General features: G+C 35.2%; 1 protein-coding gene across 1 annotated transcript in view; it reads right to left on the minus strand.

The window, feature by feature from the left end:
• Positions 1–19,896, minus strand: part of LOC150098091 (tyrosine-protein kinase Fer-like) — a 222,119-nt gene that overhangs the window by 152,872 nt on the left and 49,351 nt on the right. Inside the window, exons 3-4 of the mRNA XM_090406102.1 lie at positions 15,101–15,274; positions 9,897–9,993 (exon numbers count right to left, since the gene is read on the minus strand). Coding sequence (XP_090262228.1) covers positions 9,897–9,993; positions 15,101–15,274 — 271 coding nt within the window. The remainder of the gene's footprint in view (positions 1–9,896; positions 9,994–15,100; positions 15,275–19,896) is intronic.

A 19,896-nucleotide genomic window follows, 5' to 3' on the forward strand; every position in this document is an offset into this window, starting at 1 on the left:
ATGGGATAACATATCACATGAGAAAGAAATTAAAATTGCATATAATATTTAAATAACAATTCCCGGAAATATGTTAATATTATTATTATTAAGAGACCTGCAGGAAGTCAGGGATTCATTCAGGGAGGCCACATACCACATGCACCAGCTATCATACTTATTTTTGAATTCATTCACACTGCTTGCACATACAACATCCAATGGTAAACCATCCCAATCAAGCACCACCCTATGAGAGAAAAATGTAGCCCTCACCCCCTTCTTAGTGGCATTCATTCTCAGCTTCCAAGGATGCCCTCTTGTAATTTCCCCATCCTCCATAAAATGAAAAATTTCATCAACTGAAATCCTGTATGGCCCTTTCAAAAGTTCGTAAGTCTGAATCATATACCCCTCTTTCTCGTTTGCTAGTGTCTGCAGTCTACAAATTTTAAATCTGTTTTCATAATCAGTATTACACAATACTGATATCATTTTTAACATTTTAAACTCTTCTTTGCACTCTCTCTCTCTCCACTGTATCAGAATCACAACAGAAACCAGGAGACCAGACCTGCGCACAATAGTCCAAGAGAGGTCTTATCAAGGACTTGTAAATTGGCAAAATGACATCCTTATCTTTACATCTAAAAGTTTCATTTCAGCATTGCAATTATCATTTGAGTTGTATTTGCAATATTTGTTACATGGTCCCTGAATTTCAACTTTCTATCTACTAACACTCCAAGATCCTTAGCCTGATCAGTTTCTTCTATTAATGTTAATATTTGTTTATGTAATAAATTTAATATTAATGAGTATGTGCATTAAATCTATTCCAGATGGTACAGAATAAAATTCTACTGTATATACTATACTATGCTAACCATACCATCAGTAATAGACTGATGAACTGGTTCTGACATTTATCCCAAAAGCAGAAATTACATTGTTGTTTTTTATTTAACGTGATAACCATGGACCATTCTACACAATGCCAGTACACAAGCATTTGTTAAAACTGCTAAACAGGTACCTTAGCAATTTTAGGCTTGCTTGTTAACATGATTACATGGATAAAAAAGAAATAATAACATTACACTAATCTGCATTACAACTTATCTGCAGCATAAGTGACATTTATGCTTAAGGAATGTACACCACAATTAGTTATGTCCTTGACATAGTTATTTAATGAAAGTCTTGCAGTGGGTAGGGTTCCCAAGGAGTGGAAAGTGGGCAAAATAGTACCACTCCACAAGCATAGTTCTAAGACAGAAGTCTTCAACTATAGGCCAGTCTGTATAACTGCAGTTGTAGTCAAGGTGTTGGAGAGATTGATAAGGAATAGAATACAGAACTGGGTTGATAAACATGGCATTTTTTATGAAGGTCAGCATGGATTTGTAAAAGGTAGGTCCTGTTTCAGTAATTTACTCACATTTTATGATAAGGTGACGAGCGTGTTAGATAAGGGAGCATCATATACAGTGATATTCTTAGACTTTGCAAAAGTGCTTAATAGATTACCACATGATTACATTGGTGTACAAGCTGCAGAAGATGGGAATAGACAGTGCATTGGTTAGATGGATCAGAGTTTGGCTCCCTGACTGACAGACTGGGGATCTTCAGTTATTTGCTGATGATGCAAAGTTGGGAAGAATTATAAGTAGCACTGCTGATGCTGAATCCCTTCAGGAAGATTTAAGTAGACTTTTTACTTGAACAAAAGAGTGGGGTTGTAGTTTTAATATCAATAAGTGCAAGGTGTTGCATTTTGGAGTGCAGAAACATAAGGCTGTGTACTATATTGATGGTGCCATACTACAAGTGGATGAGATTAGGGATTTGGGAGTGATAATTGAAGTAGACTGAAGTTTAGAGGTCATATTGCTAGGGTTGCAAAGGTTGTACATCATAGTGCTGCTATGATAAGAAGTACTCTAACATGCAAGGATAAGGAAGTGGTTGTGCCACTGTATAAGGTACCGGTCAGCTCACACTTGAACTATTGTGCTCAGATCTAGTCACCTGATTTTCAATGTGATGTGGAGACATTGGAGAGGGTCTAGAGACGAGTGACTAAGACAATATCAGGAGTTTGGAATGCTGGCTATGGAGAGAGGTCGAAGAGATGTGGATAGGAGGAAGAGAGGTGATATGATAGAGACATTTAAGTTAGCGAGAGAATTTTATCAGATTAATCCAGAGGGGATTATAAAAAGAGTAGAAGGTAAGAGGGGAAGAACCAGACGTCATTCCTGGAAGTTATGTAAAGGTGTGGTGAAGAAGAGTGTGAGGAGTAAATTTTTTACATGGAGAATTGTCAGTGAATGGAGTGCATTACCAGAATGTGTTGTTAATGTAAGGAGTGATAAGGAATTTAAGATTCTATATGATAAATATGTTGTCAGTTGAATGAACCTCCCACAATGAGTCTGTCGACTCAATGAAGGGTGTAATAATAATAAATAAGTTGCATAAAAAAGACAATTTTAAAATCAAATTTTAGACCAAAACAGGCCACAGAACTTCATGGTAGTAATTTTAGTGAAAATTAATAGTACCATGGATAAAAGGTTGGTAATCTGAAAACTCAGACAAATGCATTTTTTTTTTCACACTATTTCAATCATCCAAATTTAAACAATTTGCTACAGATGTAGCAAATTGTTTAAATTTGTGAGTGCTTCATCTGGGAATGAGTTTAAGGAGAGGTATTGTGTGAATAATGGCTAGTGTGTCAATATAGCATGTACTGTGATGAGTCTTCTGACTCTATGAAGTCTTTTTTGATTTATTAAAAATTTAATAAGTTTTTTCTTTTATCTCTGTGAATTTAAAAGCAGTTACATGTTGGCAATCACTCATGAAGGAAACTTAAATTTACAGCATCTCAATGTGAATGTTGAAAATTTCTCTCCACAAAACATATGAATGACAAAGGCACAAACATACAATCTTCCAAACAACTTGAGTTATTCCTGCTGTGTAACCTGTTTCTGTACTGCATAAGCTTATGCCAATGGGATTCATAAGATATTCAGATATTTCTTAAATTATACACAATTTATTGGTTTTCCCCTTCCTCCAGTCCCATGAGCTGGATTATAAAGGCTGTGAATGAATTTAATACGTTTAAAGGCTGCATATATACTTAGGGTTTTGTGAGTATTTAATGGTACTTAGTGTATGTAATGTATTTAATGGTATTTAGTGGTGTATTTTGGTTTTAATAAACCAAAACACACCACATCCTGAAGGGAGACAAATACTATGGAAACCAGAAGTTTATTTCATTCTTTTTTCTTTCTTAATATCAATCCAATACACAAAAGGCTGCAAAACTTATAACACAACAGTACCATGGGGAGGGGTGGCAAGTGGTTAAGGAGAACATTGGAACCTGTTGATGTGCTGAATGAAACATAGGTGCTTAGGGATGTTGAATAGGTGAAATTTACCTGGATACACTGCAAGTTTTATGAAAATCATACTATAATTAATTTAATGATGCAAAAATAGATTTAAAAAAATAAAAACAAATTAATAAATAACTCTAGTATAATACTCACATCAAAAGCAAACACTGACAAGGTAAAATACTGAATATTGCAATATTGAATTAATGAATACTGCAAGTGAGCCATTGAGATAAGTGAAACTGGAAAGCAACTCCCCTCTTTGTCATACATAATAAATAAGACATTTCCCAAATATAAGAAATTGTTCTCAGACCTGTCTAGTGTAGAAAGCTTTCACAAGATTCTTTGAATAATATTCCAAATGCAAAGGAATTGCAGGCCACTAGTGGGTGAGCAAAATACAAATATACAGCATCTCCTAGTCACATGAGTCCTTTCTTCTAAAGAATATCTGGAAGTCTTAGCATGAATTTCTGCTGTCAAAGGATACCTTTCAAGTTGAAGGATATGACCAACTAGACCTGTAAGGATCATCACTTCCCAGTAAAATACTAACTCACTGGAAACTAAAATAGCTAAATCCATGTTTGGTTTCCAGAGTAGGAATTCCAACTTCTAATCCCCCCCCCCTTCCCTTCATTCTGCAAACATACAGTGTATGAGTGGTACACTGTCAATCTTGTCTTCTCCCAAGGGATTCAGTCTTCTCTCAAGCTGCTTGGTAGGCAGGCCATAATGCATTAGGTGTTCTAATCAGCTGGCATATAATCACAATGATACTGCTAGATCATGCCTGGAGAGAGAGAGAGATGTAAAATAGTAGTATGATGAGAGTACTGCTTTATCTATGAGTACCTCAAATCACTATTTCCCCTTTGCTCTTTATTCCACCTCTGAAACATCATGAAAGTAAACTGATGGTGTTGCTATAGGCATGAGAGACTATTTTTTGTAATCAGCAACAGCATGAACCTCTTTCTTATCCTCAATAAGTATAGCTGCATAATTTGTTAAGATGTAGGAAACAGTCATTCTAAGACCATAGTTATCTTGATTCTTTGAATTAACTTCATGTTTTATCTAGCCCCTAGAGGCCACCTTACTAAGACATTAGTTCTTTTCAGCTATAATATGAATTATTTCTAACAATCTAATTGAGTATTATGTGTACTATCATAGTTGTAATTTGTGCTTTGGAGATGCTGGTTTTGAAATCCAGTGAAATATTAATGATTTAATAAAAGTAATTACGGGGTCCTCGAGTTACGTCGGAGATCCGTTCCTATGGACCGACGTAAGGCGATTTTCGATGCAAGTCGGATATACCATAGCCTACGTTACTTACCTAACCTAAAACACCCTATAGTCATACGTATATATCAAGAAACAGAACTAGGCCATAGGAAAATGAAAGGGAGAACATAATTACTGTATAGTACAGAAAAATGACAAAAATGAAACTAATAAAAAAACAAACATAAAACAATCTTTTCACCGTTTCTTGAATTAACATGAGGCTAATTAGGATACTGCATTGATGCTGATCTTCCAGCCAAAGAACAAGAAGTCTTTCCATCTCAATCATGAGCCTACTATGTTTTTTCGTAAGCACAGTCGATTTCATGGGTGCCAATCCTTTCACGTGTTCAAGGATGCGAACTTTATCCTTGATAATAGTCCCACTGTGGTACGACTTAAGTTCAACGTGCGGCCGATGTTCGCTGGCGTTTCTCCCTTTTTTTTGCCCTTTTAATAATGTCTAATTTCACTTCTAATGTAATGGTTTTCCTTTTCTTCGACTGCCATTGGAAGAGTCTGCCTTACATTTGGGAGCAATATTGAAGGGTAAAAAGTCACAAAAAAAAAAACAGAAAAGTGAGAGAGCGGATGTAAACAAAGCACGCAGTACCCAAAGAGTGTATGCTGGGACCCAAGTGACGCCACCTCTCCCAAACAAACACCGCGTAACAGCGTATTCTTCTGCCACGCTCACAAACAAGTTTGCCCGCAATGTTTGAATTTTACATCGTGCTGCTTGAAGTCGAAATTTATTTTTAAATTATTTATGGGATTACCACCGTAAAGTCGAAACGACACATGTCAAGGACCCCCCTGTATTCTGACAGAAAGTTTTCACATTCTCTACTATCTGATGACAATTTCTCTGTTGAAATAGCCAGAACAATCATATCACTGGTCATGCATTCATACAGGTTTTTTAATTTTTCTACCATATTCTTTTTTTTTTAATCTGTAATTACAAGTCAACCTCTTTAGCTCAGTCTGTATAGATGAAGCCCTTCGGTTTGGAAAGATCCGCATTCGAATCCAGTCTAGAATTCAAAGAACCCTTATAAGGGCTTTTTCAACTGAAGGTGATTTAGCCAGTCTCATACAGAGGTGGCTGTGTGTGTTTCCTCCCAAGAACAGGCAAACCAGCCCCATGGACATATCCACAGACACAAAATACTTACTTTTGAGGGATGCAGCAGAAGAACGACAAGACAATACATTCAAATTGCCAAAAACCCCTAATTAGGTTACTCAAACAATTTAAGGGCAGAGGAGAATTGGATAGATAAATTTTGAGTTGGCCATTTACCATTTTCATTCTCACCTTTTCATCTTATTCACAGGTTGGCACCATTATCAAATTCAATACAATTTAACATCACCATCTTCATCCTCCAAAAAATCCAAGTATGTCTAAAGTATTCATACTCCTAATATAAAATATTATTATTATCATCATCATCTGATCCCCCGTAGAGTCAAAACACTCATTGCAAGAGGTCTATACTCTCTCTCTCTCATGACTAAAAAGATTATCAAACCATGCCTTGAACCCATTCACAGTTTCTGCACTTGCCACACTTTCTGGCAATGCAATATACTCACCAAGCAAAAAACCTGCTTAATATTTCATGCTTATGATATTTTTGATTATTTATACTTATTAACCTGTTTTAATGTAGACTACCATTTGATATATAAAAGGAGATTCTGTGTTAGTTTAAACAGGCTTTGCTACATACATTTTAATATCTAATTTTCAGCAATAAAATCAGCATTATATCAAGCAGTATGTAATCTATATTTAAGTAATAAATCAGCAGTCAGAATTCAAGTATGTACAGGAAGATGGTTTGATGTTAAATCTGGTGGGAGACGAGGGTGCACATTATCTTCATGGTTATTCATCATCTATATTATTATTAAGAGAGACTTCCATGGAGTCAGACTCATCGAGAGATAACCACAATTCATTCATACAACTTGCATACGCCATATGAGAGAAAAATTTAGTTCTCACTCCCTTCTTGATGGCATTCACACACAACTTCCAAGGATGTCTTCTTGTCCTTTCCCCATCCTCCATAAAATGAAATTTCCATTACTGAAATTCCATATAACCCTTTCAGAAGTTTGTAACTCTCAATCATGTTTGCAGCCTACAAATTCTCAATCCTTCTTCATAAGTATTCCAATCTTAATATCATTTTTTACACTCTCCTTTGCACTCTTCACTGTATCAGAATCAAATGAAAATCAAAAGACCAGACCTGCACATGATAGCCCAAGTGAGGTCTTATCAAGAACTTGTAAAGAGGCAAACTTACTTCCTTTTCTTTACACGACTGCAATTATCCTCTGAGTTGTATATGCAATCTTTGCTATGTGACTCTTAAGCTTCAACTTCCTGTCTCTACTAAAACTCCACTATCTCCAGCCTACTCATTTTCCTCTAACATAATTCCCTCAATATAATATGACATTGGATATCTAATCATGCCAAAATGCGTTGACTTTATATTTACTTTGAAATGACATCCATTTGCCATTTTCACATGCCTGCAATTCAAGCCTATTCAAATCATTCTGCAAGTACTGCATATCAGCAGCACTCCTGATTACCCTGCCTATCTTTGCATCATCAGCAAATAGCTGTATACAACCTTTCAAATCCTTCCCAATGTCATTAATGTATAGACTGAATAAGAATGGACTAAAGACTGATTCTTGTGGTACACCACTGGTTACCTTAAATCTTTCAAACTCGCATCCCACCCCATATACCACTTTTTAATATCTGTCAGTCAGCCATCCTCTTATCCAGTCCATAATCCAATCCCATATTCTTCAATTTATGCAACAATCTTTCATGCTGTATTCTGTCAAAAGTCTTAGCAAAATCCAAAAGTATTGTGGTGTATCCATTCCCTTTATCTAATTCAACAGTAACTATTATTGAATGTGAGCAAGTTGCTCAAACAGAACCTTCCATTAGTAAACCCATGCTGTCTTCATTGCCAAGTACAGATTCTGTCAACACATTTCTGTATGTAATGGAAATGTTTCAGCACTTGGCTAGAGGGGACAGAACAAGAGGTCATTCCTGGAAGTTCATTTGGTTAGTGGGGACATAAGAAATAGATTTTTTCACTTGGAGAGAGTTGTGAATGAATTGGATGCCAGAATCAGTTTTAGCACGTTGTCTATTAATGGGTTCAAGGAAAGGTATGCAAGATTGTGTGGATAGCTTGTGTCTGCCACGATGAGTTCATTCTCCATGGAGGTGCCCATACAATAATAATAAATTTTGATTATATAGAGAAACCTGTGGAGAATTCATGACTAAATTTAACACACGTGAACCACAGTAGTAGGTTTTTTTTTTTTATTACGTAAATATTTCGTCCTAGGTATCTTAGGGCATCATCAGTACAGTAGAACAATGCTAGGAATGACACAAAGGATAGGGTGCGTACATACAATGGAATCCAAATTGCATGCAGTGGTGCGTTGCGGCCTGAACTTAAATTAGATTAAATTGAAATAAATTAATTAAATTAAATTAAAATTAAATTACAATTAAATTATTTTTACACAATTTTGGAGCAATGGGGTCCCCCTTGTCACCCAACTTGGCAGATCTGTTTATAGAACATCTTGAAGAAAAACTTCTCGCGTTTAAACCCAATCCAAAACCCTGGCTTCGACATGTCAATGATATCTTTGCACTATGGAGTCATTCCAAACAAGAGCTACTTCAGTTTTTAGATAAAATCAACCTTCTTCATCCACACATGAAATTTACATTAAAAAAACATTTATCCCCACAGGGCATCCCCTTTCTGGATTTACACATCCAAAGAAAAGAAGACGGTTCCATCTCCACCTCTGTCTATTGCAAGCCAACATTTTCAGGTCGCTACATTCACCATACTTCTGCTCACCATCCCTCTCAAAAATTTGGCATCATTAAATCATTGGTAACCAGAGCACACAGATTTTGCTCCGCTGAGGATTCTCTAAAACAAGAATTGGAAATAAACAAAAACACAGCCACTCTAAATGGATATAATCCCAAAACAACTCAAAAAATCATCAGCAACTTCTCTACACATCAACCTAAACAAGAACAAGCCCATAGGATTCCCATACCTTATATCAAAGGCATCTCCGAACGGCTCCCGAAAATTATGAAGAAATACAATCTTGCTGCCACTACAAACCCATCAACCAGATTCACAACTTGTTAGCTTTGCCCAAAGACAAACTTTCACCTATGCTACTACCTGGTGTAGACGAGGTTCCATGCTCCTGTAAACTCTCCTATTATGGACAGACAGATCAGTTTTTAAACGCATTTCAGAACATCAAGACCATATTTGCCTCATCAAACTGCAAAAATCAGGCCTCGCTCAACATGGGGTTGAAAACCCAAACCACAAGATCCACTGGGAAAAGACAAAACTCCTACACAGATCCTCATATAAATATGAACGCTTATATAAAGAAAGTGCTGAAGCCCTACTTCACAGACCAAATCTAAACTGCAATGATGTTCTTTCCATCCCTAAGTATGGGAAATTGTCATACAAATTTGTGTAAAAATAACTTAATTGTAATTTAATTGAATTAATTTATTTCAATTTAATGTAGTTTAAGTTCAGGCGACACGCAATTTGGATTCCATTGTAAGTATGCGCCCTATCCTTTGTGTCATTCCTAGTATTGTTCTACTGTACTGATGATGTCCTAAGATACCTAGGAAGAAATATTTACGTAATAAAAAAAAAAAAACACTACTGTGGTTCACGTGTGTTAAATTTAGTCAATAATATTAAAGAATTAACAAAAGATATTTGCAATGCTAAGATCAAATAATTATTTCATAACTTAATCAACTGCCAAATGTACACTACTTGTAGACTAAAATGTAAGTTTTCTTTTAATCTATAAAATTGATCCCATCATTTTTTTTTTCTTCTTTCTCCAATAAAATTATATAAGTTATCCCCAAGCATCAAAAATGATGAAATAACTTTTTACCATAATAGGTTATTATAATATGAATTGTGCAATAACTTAATGATAATTCAAGTTATGCTAGAAATCATAAGCTTCATCTTAAACTAAGAAATTCGACCATTTGTATGTCTATGAATTAAAGAAAAATGAATTTATAAATATATTAAATTATACCTTTTACATACTGATCTTCATATTTTGCCTTTGCAACTCTCCATAATTCAAGCAACTTTTCATACCCATTTTTGGTTTTATTAACAGCTTCTTGTAGCTAAAAAATAAAATTTTTGTATTAAATAAATTCTGAAAAGAAATATAGTCAAATATTATTACTTTAATAAGTTCATAATAATAAAATGCAAAATCTACTTATTATGATCATCAAACCTCCATGGAGTCAAGAGACTCATCATGAGTAAGTTTATTTTTCACTTGGTTAGACTATAATAAATTTAGTTTAATCCTTTATCCAAGTGTAAGCAAACGAAGTTTGCAACTGAAAATATCTTCAGGACTGAGGTAAGGTAGTGCAACATCAGGCAACTCCGAACAAAGGTAGACCAGGCTCTCATCAATCCTTGTCTCAGTATCTCCCATAATGCAAAGCACATCTCCTTGTGGACATGTATACCACTATGCATTAAGGAAAGGGCCACTATCCAGACTGGTTTCAACCTTTATTGAGGTCTTGTCAGTGGGAGGCAGACCCAATGTTAAGTGTCGGGGTGAAACAAATTATTAAAGAAAATTAAATTTCACTCGGACTTAACATTGTTATCACTCTTTTGAGAAAAATAATGATTCATCAGAAATAAAGAAGCACTGTATAGAAATCATAATTTAGTTGTATATATCTTATTTAGTAATGTGAAATTTCATTGTATTATTATTATTATATAGTTGCTTAGTCTAAAATACTGTGAACAACTAACCATTTGCTGAGTGAGAAATAATAATCTAAATGTGAAACGGCTGACTTCTGAGACACGTGGTGAATGTACTAATATATCTGTTATGTAGCACGGTGCTTCCCCCCTTCCACCGTGAAGCTACGAGAGTTATGAAAGGATTCCACGAGCGGCGCTAAGTGGCATGTGACGTAGTGAAGGCATGACGTACATATCGATGACGAAAGAGAGAAACGGCGCAGTGTTTAACAGGAGATGTAACGCTGCAAGCCAGGCTTTTAGAGATTTTCCTGCTGCTGTATTCATGTGCTACGGAAGTCCGGCTGGTATGGAGCCTCCACGTGGATTTCCTTTGTTCGTGGAAGTGATGACCAAATGACCAAGAGAACTTACCAGTCGGAAATAAAAGCCCAGCAGATCATGATAATGGAAAACTACAGAATAATTCCAGTGTGAAGTATAGAGGGAAATCGTATAGAAAATCCCGAGGAAGTGAGAAGTATAGAGGGAAATCGTATAGAAAATCCCGAGGAAGTGAGAAGTATAGCAGTCATATAAAGTGGTTGTCTGAAGAAAAATTGAAGTGGCCAAAGTAGCATTCCAGCAAATTGGTAAGGTGAAAACTTTATGTCTACTAACTAATGAATTGAATGAGAAGATTTTAATGTGTGCTAAGAGACATTTCTTTGAACTGTTGCTGATAGATTTAGAAGGAAATATGATAGTGTCTCATAAATGTATCTTGAAAGAGAATGAATTACGAATGTTCTTATTTAAATCTGAGATATATGTAAAATTTGAATAGGATTGTTAAAGAGAATTATGAATGGAATTTGATAAGTATTAAGAGTAAAATTTAAGTGAATAGAGTAGAAAATTGAGACTAAGTGATTAAATGTTAGTATTTATGTTTCTAAGATAGAAATTCATGAAAAGGGATAATTAGCTGTATGTACGAGTGTTAATGCTGTATATAAAATTTAGTTGAATGATTAACTAAGTGCTTCTCGGTGTAATATATGATTTCTAACTGTAATTAAAATGTTTTGTTTTAATGTGAATGTTGTCTTGCCTGTACTTGATCCTACTGCACTTGCTCATAAGATATAACGAACCACAAAAGGGCAGGAAACTGTATAATATAAGGTCATGACTGCAAGCTGTAAATTTATAGCTGAGAAGAGTGAGTGCTGACTGTGTTCTAACTCCTTGGTCTTACATGTTTAGTATATCCTAGGATTCAGAGTGGCGCAGCGAAATAAATAAATTTTCTCTGAATTTGAAAAGGGAGATAGAACCAGTGCTGAGACAAAGAAATAAGCATCCGCCATTTGCATTTCTTTGTCTCACAAAACAACAGCTTCACTCTCATCAGGGATTTGGCCAATAGCGTTATTGATAAGTAGTGGGATAGAAATAAGAGTTAGGATATATATTTAAGTGTATTAGAGATAAGAAAGGGGCACATAAGGATAGGATATGACACAACCCCAAACGTGAAGATACTAAGGCAGAAGCAATAGGAGAGGTCATATTTACCTATAGGAGTTGCCAACAGGTGTATCACCTTATTATTGAATTACTCTGGATTTAGAGAAAGATGTTGGAAGTTTATTTTTCACTTGATTAGGCTATAATAAATTTAGTTTAATCCTTTATACAAGTGTAAGCAAACAAAGTTTACATCTGAAAATATCTTCAGGACCGAGGTAAGGTGGTACATCCCTTGGCAACTCGTAGCAAAGGTGGATCAAGGTCTCATCACTCCTTGTCTCAGTATCTCCCCTAATGCATAGCAATAATGGAAGGGCCACTACCCAGACCGGTTTCAACCTTTATAGGTATCGTCAGTGGGAGGCAGACCCAAACGTGGAGATACTAAGGCAGAAGCAATAGGAGAGGTCATATTTACCTATAGGAGTTGCCAACATAAAGGATAAAACTAAATTTATTATAGTCTAACTAAGTGAAAAATAAACTTCCAGTGGTACACCTGTTGGCAACTCCTATAGGTAAATATGACCTCTCCTGTTGCTTTATTAAGATCTCAATAAAGGTTGAAACTGGTCTGTGTAGTGGCCCTTCCCTTAATGCATAGCAGTATACATGTCTGCAAGGAGATGTGCTTTGCATTATGGGAGATACTTTCTCTAAATCCAGAGTAATTCAATAATAAGGTGGTACACCTGTTGGCAACTCCTATAGGTAAATATGACCTCTCCTATTGTTTCTTCCTTAGTATCTCCACGTTTGGGTCTGCCTCCCACTGACGAGACCTCAATAAAGGTTGAAACCGGTCTGTGTAGTGGCCCTTTCCTTAATGCATAGCAGTATACATGTCCACAAGGAGATGTGCTTTGCATATGGGAGATACTGAGACAAGGAGTGATGAGAGCCTGGTCCACCTTTGCTCAGAGTTGCCTGGTGTTGCACTACCTTACCTCAGTCCTGAAGATATTTTCAGGTGCAAACTTTGTTTGCTTACACTTGGATAAAGGATTAAATTAAATTTATTATAGACTCATCATGAGAGGTCCCACTCTCACATGCACAGCTCATTATACCTTGACTTAAACACATTCATTGTCCTTGCACTCAGCATTCTTTCAGGCAATGCAATTCAATCATCCACCACTCCTCATGTAAAAAATCTACTCCTCGCTCACAGCCACCAGGAATGGCTTCTTGTTTACCCCCCCCCCAGTCTCCAGTCTACAAAAAATCTCATCCACGCTAATCTGATAATTAACCCTTACCAACTTATAAGTCTCGATCATGTCCCCCCCCCCTCTCTCATTTCCAAGCTGTATTTAGTGATACAATAAAGATATTTATTTATATCGCATTTGCAGTATGGTGTCTGTTGGGAAGGGGATTTGCGACAATTTCATTCCAGTCTTTGGAAACAATAGGTGTAGCAAGCGAAAATCTGTTTATTCCTATGAATAAAAATGAATCCTTTTATGTTTTATGGCAAACACACTGGCTGTATTAAATTAAATATTTCCTAATTTCTTTTTCTTATGTTATATACCTATGTATGTGTATGTTTTTCTTTTCTCTCCTAAAGGAGTGAGCTCATTCAAGAGGAAGTGCAATCCTAAAGCAACTCAAGACAACAGTGGATCGAGCTCCAAACATTTTGCTGCCTTCTAAACATCAGTTGATAAGAACAGATTTTCTTGTCAGCTTTTCATATCAGATATGGCCTCATTGGGTATGGCCCCACGATATTAAAATATTTTTGGGAAGTAGCAGAGTGTTTGGAGTTTACTCCACCTTTACCACTGGTGTCCTGTTATTGTATTGCCTCACTAACCTCATGGTTTCACTTCTTGGTCTTGGCTGAAGATCACGGTGTATTATATACATGTGAGGGGGGGGGGTCACAATGTTCAATTGTACTTTTTATACAGTCAGAAAAGTTTAAAAAACATTGAGCTAACCTATATATCATCATCATCAAAAACTGACATAATATGCTGTACACATGCCCCACCTCCCACACACACAACGGGAGGTGTACAGGATATGATAGTATTATATGAAAAATTTATGACTTCTTATCAACAATTTTTCCCCAAATTAATCAACTATCTGTCAAGACTCCAGTATTATCAGATTGTATATTTTTGGTTTTTTAAGACACTCTTTAATGCATCAATCCATCTACATCTCAGTTTTCCTCTGGATCTTTTTTTCTGTCAAACCTGCAAAGAACACTTTTTTTTTTTTTTTTACAAATCTTTCTTCTCCCATTCTGTTTAAGTGACCATGTCACCTGAGATAAGCTCTGCTAACATATTCCTTAATGCTAATAATGTCAAGATCTTTCCTAATAATCCTCATTTTTAAATGATACTGCCACTGATGCCATCTGTTCCCATCATCTATCTCAGAACTCTCATATCTGTGGTGTCTCTAGTCTTTGATTCAGTGTTTTATTTCTAACCTAGCTCTCAGATCCATAAGTTAAAATTGATTTGAACACTGTCTTGTATACAATTAGTTTAGTGTGTTGACTAATTTCTCTTATTCTATATTAATTTATTCAGTTGACTTATATCATATCAGCTTTGCTAATACTGTTATCCATATCTAATTTGCCATCTTCACTAAAAATTATGCCTAAATAGCTGAAATGTTTTACTTGCTCTATAGGTATAGGAAATTTCATATTATATGTGTATAGGTTTGGCCACAATAGTGATTATACTATTCATCCCCCCCTCCACCAAGCAGAAATGAGTTTGTCGTGTATTGTAGCTGTGGATCTTTTCCTGCTCACAAACACAAGCACATTTGGTAACAGTCACATTTACTTGTCTAATTATACATATGAATTTCAGTAATTTGTGATGTTCATAATGATGCCACCTAGGTGGACTTAAGTCTCCTGGTGGAAGACCAACAATATTATTAATAGTCATACTAATCATATAGAAAATAACTGCAAAAATAGATGCTTACTCTTAACAATTCTCCATGAATACGAGAATGTTCATCTAAATACAGTTTCTTTAAAGCTCTTTTTTCTGCTAACAAAGAAGCAATATTTTCCAATGTGTTTGAAGCCAAATTATCTGCATTTTGTTTAACTAGTTTACTTAAGGCCTCTGTTTCTTCGGCAACAACACTCCATGCCTAAAAATAAAAGCAAATGAAATTTATTGTGCACATCTCAACTTATTTCATGAAATAAAAAATCCGTTGCAAATATATATTAAAGTACATTTTATTATATAATTAACTCTCACCATACATCTTTGTCATAAAATATAATGTTATGACAAACTACTGAAAAGTCTCAGTCAAACCAAGCCCAAAGTCAAAATGCTATGCTAAAATGAGTTTTGTGGTCCATACAATTTGCTATAGGGAGAGTCAACTCTATTTAATACATGCATTTAAAATGTTTACATCTATTTCCAGATATCCAGTTCACCTAATTTGTTTATTTTTGTTTAACATGTTTCCGCAAGGCAGTGTCCACACGTGCGTAAACCAGCAGTGGAAATTAGCTTTAGCTCATGTATGTCTCTTCCATACTGGACAGTTGCATTTTAACAAAGCTTATACAGCATATTAGTTGCAACTTTTTCAGTAGAATTTTATTTGTAAAATTAACATTTGTGAAATGTTATAATATTGAAAGTCTCAAATGCAATTCGAACTGATTTCAAGTTTTATATATATGTTACGGTTAAAGTAATAAATCCGGTTATAATAAATGGCATATTTACACCATTTAGTAATTATTAATTATTAATAAATTACCAGTTAAAGTGAATAATTTATGAGAATTAATCACTTTAACAGGTAATTATTAATAATTCCTAGAGGAGCCTGATAAATGTAATAAAAACATGTTTCATAAAAAATATTTCTAGAGGAAATTTCTATTCTAGTTCCTAGTCTGGTAAATAATAAAAACATGTTTTATAAAAAATATTTTATTTAATAGCGGAGAAAATAGGAGATAAATACATTATTATATGATTATATTGTTGTTCAGTTAAAAACAAATTACTTATTTTTGCAGGAAAGACCTCTGTGGCACTTTGAATTACAAAGGATTTCTGACTTTTTTCATTTGCAGTGATTTGAGTTACAATGGGCTGTAGTCGCAATATTGGAAACCTTGACCACCTAAAATTAGAATTCTTGCGGGCACATTCTCTTAGACTTATCTCAATATCAGGACTTCATTAATTGAATTAAAGTTTCCTTACAAACGGTAAATTCGTTCCTTGAATAGAATTGGTTTAAAATACCATATTTTATACCTATTTTATATAGGTTTTCATTCTCAATAGAAATTATAACAGCTCTAATATTCTGGTTATCGGTCTTAGTCCTGTCTACGTCTGGAATTCTTATCCAAACATTTTCTCCTACATTTGCAATTGGAAATTTAGTCTTAATTCTGTATGTTAGTCAAGTAAATAATAGTTTAATATCCGACGTTTCACTGACTAACATCTGTCAGCGTTTTCAAAGGATACACTGATAAGCAATAGAAAGTAACAAAAACTAGGAAACTAACTGACAATTCTAAAAATTATATAAAGTTATCAGTGTGCATGATAACAATACGACACGTGATACAATACGCGTGTCGCAAGTACGTTTTATTTGTTGAGATATTTCTTGTAATTTTCATGAAAGTTCATTTCTTTTTGGTTAAATGATCTGATTAGAGTTTTCCATATATCTGGTAGGATTAGGCCTTGATTCTTATTTAAGTTACCTGTTAAATGGGTGACTAGCAGCTTCTTTGAATGTTCTGGAATAGTAGTTCTCTTCTATGTAGGGCATATGACTCATATCCCATTCAATATTATGGCTGGTAGAGGCAAAGTGGGAAGAAAGGCCTGATATATCTTGCCTGTTATTCCTTACATAGCCTATGTGTTCCTTCTTTCTTATTTCAAAACTTCTAGATGTCTGTCCGATGTAATTGATACCGCATGAACAGGTATGCTATAAACTCCAGAGTATTTGTAAAAAGGATGGCTATCTTTCGGTGATCTTATAAACTTTTGAATGGTCTCCATAGGTTTGAAGGTTACTCTGATATTATATGGTTTTAGAAAAAGAGCTAATTTTTTGGATATGGTACTAACAAATGGAATTGTTATAGAGCTGATGTATTGGGTTTCATCTCGTTGTCTTTGCAGTATGTCATTAAAGAGAATCCTGTTGGTGATTCTTATAGGGTAGCCATTAAGGGATAGAGCTCTGGATTACCTTGATGGACCTGTGTTTCACTCAGGATTTCTCCATGAGTGCAGGTCACAAAGATGCCTCCAACGATCTCAATCTTGAGCCTCTCTCTTCCATGTTATACCCATAGATTTCACTAGTGGATCTTCCCATCTTGTAGGTGGTCTTCCTGATTTTCTCTTTATTCTTGGTTGCCAGTTGAGTATTCTATATGTCCACCTGTTATTCCTGAGTCTGGCTATGTGACCTGCCCATCTCATCTTGCTTTCGTATACTGCAGTTACCACATCTTTTATGCCTGATCTCTTTCTTAGTTCCGTGTTTCTAACATGTTCCATTCTGCTGATGTTACAAATCATGCGTTCTATTGCACGCCGAGTTATTCTGAGAGTCTCTTCTTCTTTTCTTGTCGTGTTCCATGGTTCTGATCCATATGTGAGTGATGGTAGAATATCACTATTAAATAGTTTTGCCTTCGGAGAGAAGTCAAGATTTGGATCAGTAAGTGTTTCTTTTAGTCTGTTGAATGATAGCCATGCAGCTTTCTTTCTTTTTGCTAGTTCTTCAGATAAATCGTTATTCTCTGGATATTTTCATTAATTTTTCTTATAAGTCGCCAGGGTCTGTGGTACATTGTATAGCTTTTTTTTTTTGAGCATATGGATAATGCTGAGTTTCTGGGATATGTGGTGAGACGAGTCGAAATGGAGGTAGCATCCAGTGTTAGTAGGTTTTCTATATATCGACAGGTTGATGCTATTGTCAGTTTGTTTCTTAATAAGGACATCTAGGAATGGAAGTTTATTATCTTTTTTTAGTTCCAATGTGAACTTGATAGTGCTGTGGAAGCCATTAATTTTGTTTAGATAATCTATTAGTTCTTTTTTGTGATTCCAAATGATGAAGATGTCGTCAACATGCCTAAACCATGTGGTTGGTTTAGGAGTAATTTGGGATAAAATTTTAGTTTCCAAATTTTCTAGAATAGAATATAATAAATTTAGTTTAATCCTTTATCCAAGTGTGAGCAAACAAAGTTTGTGCCTGAAAGTATCTTCAGGACTGGGGTAAGGTGGTACAACACTGGGAAACTTGTTGCAAAGGTGGGTAAAGCTAACATCACTCCAATCTCAGTATCTCCCATAATGCAAAACACATCTCCTTGTGATATGTATGGTTGCCCGGTGTTGTACCACCTTACCCCAGTCCTGAAGATACTTTCAGGTGCAAACTTTGTTTGCTCACACTTGGATAAAGGATTAAACTAAATTTATTATAGTCTAACCAAGTGAAAAATAAACTTTCAACATCTTTCTCTAAATCCAGAGTAATTTAATAAAAAGGTGGCAGACCATTTGGCAACTCCTATAGGTAGAGATGACCTTGCTAATGCTTCTGCCTGGTATCTCCACTTGGGTGGCTCCCACTGAAGAGACCTCAATAAAGGTCGAAACTAGTCTGGGTAGTGGCCCTTTCCTTAATGCATAACATTATACATATCCACAAGGAGATGTGTTTTGCATTATGGGAGATACTGAGATAGGAGTGATGTCAACTTGCTCCACCTTTGCAACGAGCTGCACCACCTTTCAGGTGCAAACTTTGTTTGCTCACACTTGGATAAAGGATTAAACTAAATTTATTATAGTCTAACCAAGCGAAAAATAAATTTTCTAAGAATAGGTCAGCACAATAAGGAGAGAGAGGGCTACCCATGGCTATTGTTATCAAGCACAGTGATAACTTTATATAATTTTTAGAATTGTCGGTTAGTTTCCTAGTTTTTGTTACTTTCTATTGCTTACCAGTGTATCCTTTGAAAATGCTGACAGATATTAGTCAGTGAAACGTCGGATATTAAACTATTATTTACTTGACTAACATACATAATTAAGTCTTTAATTTATTAATACTAGTGGTCAAGAAAAAAGATCATAATATGGAAATTTAGTCATTGAAAGCTGTAACATTTTTTCAGCTTGCTTCTTAAGTCACTTAAGAAGCAAGCTGAAAAAATGTTTGAATTATTTCTGTGATTTCATTGAGTGCAAAAGAAGTACTTTCCTTACTTTTTTCATTATTTTCTAATTCAGCATAGTTATATTCTTTATTTTGTTATCTTCCTTGTCGATCATTCCTGTTTCAGAAAAATGTTGTTTTCCTTCGATTTGGCTAACACTCTTATTTCTGTTTTTGTTTGGATCTCCAACAGATAAGTCATCACTCGTATCATCTATTTTCACTTCACATTGTCACCGTTTTCTGTCCTAATACCGCTTTCCCTCTCTGAGATTATCTTCTCACATTCAACATCCTTATTAGCTTGATGTTTTAATATCATCTCAAGATCTTCTTCCCTCGTGAATTCTGACAAGGTATCGACTGGTAAGTATGTTTTCAAACCTACCTTAGTTTTACAGCCAAAGATAGCTTCATATGGACTGCGATCTATTCCAGAATGATGGGCTCTGTTCTTCATAAATTGAATAAATTTTATCTCTTCCGACCATTTTGTTGTTTTATTTGCTTCAAGCCATGTG

Source organism: Typopeltis vanoorti, chromosome 16 (genome assembly GCF_054136105.1).
Source record: "Typopeltis vanoorti isolate ZY-2024b chromosome 16, IOZ_Tvanoo_1.0, whole genome shotgun sequence".
NCBI classification, from domain to species: Eukaryota; Metazoa; Arthropoda; class Arachnida; order Uropygi; family Thelyphonidae; genus Typopeltis; species Typopeltis vanoorti.